Genomic DNA, 8,260 nt, shown 5'->3' with positions numbered 1-8,260 from the left:
CAGCTAAACAATGCTGACTTTGTCAAGTATTTGCATGGCTTTCATGTCAGAAGTGAAGAAATATGCAAAGTAGGAAAATAAATGCAAGCATAAAAATGAATAAGGCTATTGTAACAGATTTAGCATTTTATGAGAATTACTTCTTACCTTAAAATGAAGGTGCAGTAAAAAAGAAATAGTACAAGACATCATCTGCTTCCTTATAAACTTCCATAGGGTAAGCTTTTTTAGTACATTTCCTAGGATATTGTTTTGGTGGTTACTACGGTTTGTCTTATAAAATTCTTTCCTCTATTTGTTACTTTAACAACATGTATTCTTTCCATAAAAATAATCAAGATCCTTCTGCTTTTTGGCACTTTCACATTGCAACCTTAGAAAATAAGTGCTATATTCATGTAGCCATTTTATTTGTTTTATTTTTCATATTTGTACACTAACATTAAAACACAGAAAATAATAAAAATATGTCCTTAATTTCCTGGGTTATTGTAGTGAACACAGACCTTTGCTTTTCCAGCTGTCATGTGCAAGTGGTATCTTCCAGGCTGAACAATACGTAATTGTCATTAATCCATAAGATGCTTTTTTTCTGCATAAAAAAAGTAGCTATTCAGGTCTCCTGATCCACCATCCTTTAAATATACGTTCACAGTTTGCGTATTCTTAGTAGGTGAGTGCCTTCCTATTTGGACAGGTTAAGTTGAATATTTCATTTTACAAACACTCGCCGTGGCACCAGAAGTTGATACAGATGAAGAGGCAGCTCCCTGGCTATCAACAAATAGAGGGTCCAAGCAAGCGACTTTAGCAGCGAAGAATGAATGAATGCAGTGAAGGACTGCAAAAAGATTGGAGAATTCCAGCTCCTGTAGAGATAAATTGCCAGTACAGAGAACATTATTTTAATAAATATACACAGAGCTAAAAGAGATTTCTTTAATTATTTTTACAGTACATTTTAAAATTGATTGTCTCTATTCAGTCTATGTCTGTTACTAGTGCAAACATAACATTTAAGCACCACTGGTACCCTGGACCAGGGATTCTTTTTTCTGATTAGGTTTATGGGTGAATGCAGCATATGTAGGGTGACAGCTTTGCCTGCCAATACGGGGATAATCTGTGACTGCACACCTATTTTGCAACAAAACTGGAAATTCTGTGTAATGAGCATTTTAAATCCCAAGTTACAACCCTCATAGGTTACTCAGTCTTCAACTGTTGCAAGGCATGCTCGAAATTAAATGCTTGCAAAGATCTTGCCATAGGCTGTAAATCCAGCACTCCAACAGTTATAATCAATGAATTGTCTCATCAACTAAAATGTTATTATTATTCAATGATTACTTAATGTTTATGTAAAGCCAAAAAAACTTTAATACACTAAGGAATAGTTAAAACTGCTGTCTGCTTTCCCAGAAGACATAACAGGAAATAAGAAAAAATCCCATTTAAAGAGGGGAAACTCCCTCCTAAAAGGATGTCACCAGAAAATTTACTGTACATCTATTGGAAGATTCCTCCCCCAATCTTTTGGCGGCAACTTTAAAAATAGCATTTTTTTTCACTTTTTAGTCCCAGAAACAATGATCATCAGGTCACTTTAAACCAGAATTCCAGGTTCCCTGGCACTTTAAATGACTTGTTTGGTCCAGCTTGGACCAAACAAAGCATTTGCATGCCAGAACAGACTTGCTGTAGCTTATGCTGTAATATACTGTAGTAGCTGGTGTTACATAGAGTAGGGGCCAATACGCTTTGGTAGCAGTATGAGACGCTTCCTTTCTACTGCAAAATATACAGAAATTATGTCTTAGCACACCTCCACTATTTAGTAGGAGCCTTGCATTTTATTCAGTGAATGATTGGCTGAGGTGGAGCTTGTGACATCAACTGCCCCCTTGCCCACAGTTAATCAGAGTTTCACTTTTCAGATAGAGAAAGATCTCCTTTTTTCTCAGCCACGTTGCACTTACAATTGAAAAAGGAAGTACTCAGTACTGAGCACTTCCATGTTCAGTTATAGATTTTGTTATGGCTGGAAAGGATCAGTGACTTGTCAGCCACTGATCACAGCAAGGAATTAAGCAGTAGAGTCTATGGGACCCTTCTACTATAAGTGTATGTTTCCTGGAGTGAGCATATGACAGAAGGTAAAGCAGCCATCATAAAGGATAAAGGTTACCATAACTGTTGCGTTGGTGGCAGTGAAGGGGTTAAAGTAATTTGATAGTTTTATGTGATAGACTGGCATTACAATACTGACCTAATCAAAATAAAATTAGAATAACCTAAAGAAGCCTGGATATACTGTATATATACACAGATAATGACTACCATCCTATTAATATATTGTGTATACTAAATATACACTAATTCTGAGTCTTTGGGGGTTATTTATTAAAGGAAAATCCACTTTGTACTGCAAGTGCACTTGAAAGTGTACTTGGAAGTAAAGTCGCTGTAGATCCGAGGGGGACATGCAAGGGAAATAAAAAACAGCATTTTAGCTTGCACATGTTTGGATGGTAAAATCGGCAGAGCTTCCCATCATTTCAGATCTACCCCTTAGATTTAGAGCAACTGCACTTCCAAGTGCACTTGCAGTGTAAAGTGGAGTTGCCTTTCGTAAATAACCCCCTATATCTACCTATTCCGCCTATTGTTCACCTGTTTAGTAATTTGTGAAAATGAAATGTAGTTTTATTTTAATAATAACACTATCACAATTTCCAGCTTATTAAAGCTTACCTAGCTTAATACAATCCAACAATTTTACTCTACAGGAACAAAAGCTGGTTTGCATTTACCTTTGCTTCAATTTGTTTTGTATCCTGATTCTGAAATAGAAACTTGATTTTACTTTTCCCATCATCTGAAGAGCCTTTCAGTTGAGAAAATTTATACCTCCATAGTATAGCCTTAGAAATAAAACATCAAAAATGGTAGAGTGAGCTTAGCAATCAGAAAAGAGGCGTACAGTAAAGTTGTGGGGTAGTTTCACGAGTGAGAAATAAATCTCAACACCTACAGCTGTATATGACTATCTTTACAAATAAATAATAATCTACAATTGTTTTAGTTTCTTAGGATGCAGAAAAAATCTTCAACTAGCGAGTTTCAGTTACACCAACAATTAAACTATCACCCTTTACATTGGTTAGCTTTTTTTACAGTTTTAACATTGAAAGTCTTCCCTTAAAACAGACATCAGGAGCAACCCAATTTACCTTTATTATCTATAAAATCTTTCTCTTTGTAAACCAACCCTTTTTTGCTCTGGCAAAGTTATATCCTAAACTATATGTACCCTATATATAAGCGCAGAGCTGCTGCAATCACTCAGTGTCACTCTAATATTAATATAAATCTATATACCGGTATGTGAAAAACAGTGTTGCATCATTCCTTTCCAATAATGCTTATACACATACACCCATAATTAATAATTAAATTAAATATTTCACTAGTATAATAAAAAGCATATATCATAAAAAAAAATTTAATTAAAAAAAGTGTCTCAGTGTGTCTTCAATAATCACTGCATTATATACTATCTTTGGTGCACAGAGTTAAAGTGCATTTATACATTTAAGTGGGAATATGTGTGAAACTGATTTTAATAAATGTTTTTAAAGCAATAAAGCCTTAGGGAGTTTGTATGTTACTCTTTACTCTGAGAACTGAGTGAGAGAATAGGCCTCTTTTGCCATTGGAGGTTCACAGATCCTTAATGGGGAAACAAGCGTGTATTGACCTGCTGCAGCATAGGTCAAAAAGAGGAGGTGAGAGAACATCTTATGTTTGAGCATAAGTGGTGGTGGAGAGCGAACAATAGAACACCTATAGGGTTTTTTGTCTACACAGTGTGGAGTAGACTAGAAAAGATGCACAGAGAGACTGTTACACACACAATATAGAGTGATTGTTGATACAGGTAGTTGAATTGAAAAGATATGGGGAAATCTCAAATTTAAAGGTCAACGTAGAGAAATCTGAGATATTAGATATCTCTGTTCTCCAAGGGGAGCTTAGGGCCCTTTGACCACTGTATCCATTTGAATGGAAACAGAAGAGCTGAAATACTTGGGTGTATACCTATCTGAGTAACTAGTGGACTTATATCAAGACAATGATTTACCTATTCTCAATAAAATTAAACATGATCTGAATGAATATCTTGCCGGCAGGTTATCCTAGCTGGGCAGGATAAATGTGATTAAAATGGTGACTCTTCCAACAGCTCTTTATATTTTCCCGGCTCTCCTGATAAATACGGGGGCTTATTTTAAAACCCTTAGATTATTGTTGAAGATATTTATTTGGAAACATAGAGGCCCCCATGTTGATTATAAAATACTTGCTAGATCCAAGTCAACTGGAGGCTTGTCTCTACCAGACCTTATGCAGTACCGCAAAGCAGCAGTTCTGGCAAGAATAATCGATTGGACGCATAGCACTCCTTATAAAAACTGGGTACAATTGGAAGAAATTTTAAGCAAATCATCTTTAGGCCAGACTATATGGCTGATGAGGTAATATAAAGGCCTATCTAAGGACTTAACCTCCATTATAGTAGAAATTTTAAGAGCTTGGGACAACCTCTATAAAAATATGAAATGGCAGTATAATAGTCGTTTGATAACTCTCTCAGGTACAAACTACTTTACTACTACTGGGGAAGGAGAATTAAGCTTTGTACACATGATCGGATTTTCCGACGGGAAATATTGGATGTCAAGCTGTTGGCGGAAAATCTGACCGCGTGTATGCTCCATTGGACAATTCTTGTGGGACTTTCCTCCAACAAATGTTGGCTAGCATGTCTTCAAATTTTCCGCCAACAAATGTGTGTTGTCGGTTTTACCGATCATGTGTACACAAGTCCGTCGGACAAAAGTTAAAAGTAGAAACACGCATGCTCGGAAGCAGAATTGGTCAGTCTTGTAAACTAGCATTCGTGAAGGAGAATTAACATTCATAAAGTGGCAAATTATGACATCTCCAAATGCAGTGCACAATTCTCTTCTTCTTTAATGGGATAATAATGAAGCTGCTTTGCTGGTGACACTGGTGGCGTTATTGCAAACTCATTTTCAAAGGCTTTTTTTTTCTAGTGACATCAAGAATAATATTAATATGTTTTTTTCTTTTTTATTTGTGCAAGTTACCACAACACCATTATCCCCTAGTTTATAAGATCAAAGATACTACTATGTTAATGCCCCTTGTCAATTTTACATTGTATTTTTTAAAATGTAACTGCCTACTCCCAAACTGTCATTTGAAGTAAAACACATAGCCAAGTATTATTCTCCACAATTTCCGTATTGTGCATTAATAAAAATAAAAAAAAAGACATGCTATCTGCCAATAGAACTTAACCAAAAAGTGCATTCTATGAATCCAAAAATATAGAAAATATAACAAATCAAATCAGTATTCAACCAAAAAAATAATGTCAAAGCAATAACTCCAAGGCCAATAATAAATAACACATTATCTCTTCCGATTCCATCTAGTTGATGAATAGCCTTTCAGAAACAAACTGAAAACATGAAATGAAAAATGCAAAAAAGAAACACTTCAACATGAAATTAGCAGAAGGAGCCAAAAGGGTGGCGTTAAAGAGCTGAAAAACCACGTAGTACATCTATTATGTCACTACGTTTGTAATTGTTGGTCAACATTTGTGTGACCGTGTGTATGCAAGACAAGTTTGAGCCAACGCCCTTCGGACAAAGTTCCATGGTTTTGTTGGTAGAAAGTCCGATCGTGTGTATGAGGCATAAGACTTATTTAAAATAGCCATCCTCAGATTGTTTGAGATTAAAGGATGTGAATGGGAATGCCCTTTGCTCACTATTAGAACTACAAGGCAGCTATGACTCTTCACCTTGGGATGTCTGGAGATTTAGGCAACTCCAACATTTTGTGGACTCCTTGCCAAAACCCCTCCACTAAAATGTAAAGTCAGATTATTATGTACACTCCACCTAAATTGTTATGAGGATAAAAGAAATGCATTATAAACTGCTAACTAAGTATTATTATGTTCTATTAAAATTACATAAGGAATCCCAGGAGTGTCATCTGCATGCTGGAGGGAGTGTGGGGGCAAGGGAACACATGCCTATATATGGTGGCACTGCCCTATGATACAGTTATTTTGGAAAAAACGTTTTAAACTTAATTAGGAAGATCAGTGACTCTGAAATTGGGAATGACCCTTGGCAATGTTTGTTTCATGATACAAATGAGTCAATAAATTTTTTTTAGAATGTCTATTTTCCCATTTTTGTTGAACACAGCAAAAACATTGATCCCAAAATATTGGAAATCAAAGAAAATAACAGTGATATTGGAATGGTTTAGAGAGGTAGATTAATGGAAGAATTAATACACTTACAAAATTATTCCTATTTACAATTCTATGGAACTTGGAGAAGTTGGTTTGAGTTCAAACAGTCTTTGGTCTACATAAGTTATATGGGCAAGGAGAATGCATTAGAGGAGAAGAGAGAGGGAGATGTGGAGTAAACCCTATAATATGTAAAAAAGATAGTGGCTGGGTGATTGGATGAGTCCTGCCTGGGCACCTGTCTCGGGCTGCCCCCTGCCCCCCTTTTCTTTTCTTTTTTCCCCAATACCATTCATTTTATGGTGCAGGATTAATTGTTGGGAGATTTTTTTTCTTGTATTCACAGTAATTTGGATTAGTGAATATGTTGTTGCCTTATGAGTTTATATGAAATCTCCATTAATAGCTGTAAAATATTGTAATTATGATTATATTTCATTTAGCTTGTATCTATGAAGGGTGTGTAACATAGCTTCACAGAAGTGTCTGTTATGCCGCGTACACATGTGTCAGACTATCCGGCGGACTTAGTCTGGCGGACAAATCGCCGGACTGTCCGCCGGACTTTCCAAACGAGCTACCTGCCCACATATGGTACTTTTGCGGCGGACTGGACTATCCGCCGTACTTTTGAAATGAACGAACTCACCCACACACATGGAGGAAAGTTCATTTTGAGCGTGGCTCCATGTAGCTGGGACCAGAGAAGGAGGCGTCGCTGGCCCCGTCACCTGGTATGGACTTAAAGGGGAATCCCTACACCAGAAAAACAGCATGGGCGTCCCCCTCTAGGTCCATATCAGACCATTATCCGAGCACGCTACCCGGCCCCTCCTGAGCCGTACCAGACCACGTGCCCTCAACATGGGGGGTGCTTTGGGGAAGGGGGGGGCACGCGGGCCCCCCACGCCAAAGCACCTTGTCCCCATGTTGATGAGGACAAGGCCCTTTTCCCGACAACCCTGGCCGTTGGTTGTCGGGGTCTGTGGGCGGGGGGCTTATCGGAATCTGGGAGCCCCCTTTAATAAGGGGGCCCCCGGATCCCGGCCCCCCACCCTATGTGAATGAGTATGGGGTACAATGTATCCTTACCCATTCACCTGTGAAAAAAATGTAAAAAAAACACAACACACAAGGGTTAAAATAGTTTATTGCACAGCTACTTTTTTCGTCTTTGGGGGTCTTCTCGCTGGACTCCCCCGCTATCTTCTGCTAGCTCCTTTACTAGCAGAGGAGCCCGGCTTTCTTCTTCGCCGCCACCCTCTTCTTCCGACTTCGGGGGTCTTGTCCCCCTCTTCGGTTCTTCTAGCTCTTTTACAAGCGGTGGCCCGGTCTTCTGTTGCCACTGTCTTCTGGCCTTCTGTTCTTCTGTTCTTCTCTTCATGAGTTGTTGCCTCGTCGCTGTCTCTAGCCACAATGACAGGCATGCGGCATGCAGCGACTTATATAGGGACATCACCGGATGATGTCCCCGCCCATTATGATGTCACGGTCCCAGCATTCCTCCACTAACACAAGAAGAGAGAAGTGGTTGGGGGTGCTGGAGAGAGGGAGATGGCGGTGGGGCATGGGTAGCATGGATTAGGAAGCCTTATAGCACCTAGACTATATATGGGAGAAAGATTGGAAAGAGTATTTGCATTTAGAAGAGGATTGCCTCCGCCTCTCACATGTCTCTTGCTTCCTTTCTTGGGGAAGAAATATGATATATATGGTTGTAAGTATAAACTCCTAGGGCAGGGATATGCAATGACCTCCAGCTGTTGCAGAACTACAAGTCCCATGATGCATAGCAAGACTCTGACAGCCACAAGTATGACACCCAGAGGCATGATGGGACTTGTAGTTTTGCAACAGTGGAGGTCCACTAATTGCATATCCCTGTCCTAGGGGATA

The 8,260-nt window shown here is 38.6% G+C and overlaps 1 protein-coding gene across 3 annotated transcripts in view; it reads right to left on the bottom strand.

Annotated features, from left to right (window-relative positions):
* Nucleotides 1-401: 401 nt before the first annotated feature.
* Nucleotides 402-8,260, bottom strand: part of SNTG1 (syntrophin gamma 1) — a 923,961-nt gene continuing 916,102 nt past the window's right edge. For all 3 annotated transcript variants that reach the window (XM_077492670.1, XM_077492672.1, XM_077492671.1), the window contains 2 exons: nt 2,814-2,924; nt 402-869 (listed from right to left, as the gene is read on the bottom strand). In XM_077492670.1, the coding sequence (XP_077348796.1) occupies nt 699-869; nt 2,814-2,924 (282 nt within the window). In that variant the 3' untranslated portion in view covers nt 402-698. The remainder of the gene's footprint in view (nt 870-2,813; nt 2,925-8,260) is intronic.

The sequence above is a fragment of the Lithobates pipiens genome, unplaced genomic scaffold (assembly GCF_037356315.1).
Source record: "Lithobates pipiens isolate NorthernLeopardFrog02 unplaced genomic scaffold, aLitPip1_a1.2 Scaffold_19, whole genome shotgun sequence".
Taxonomy (NCBI): Eukaryota; Metazoa; Chordata; class Amphibia; order Anura; family Ranidae; genus Lithobates; species Lithobates pipiens.
Note: the sequence above shows the minus strand (reverse complement) of the source record. Positions and strands in the feature narration are given on the sequence as shown.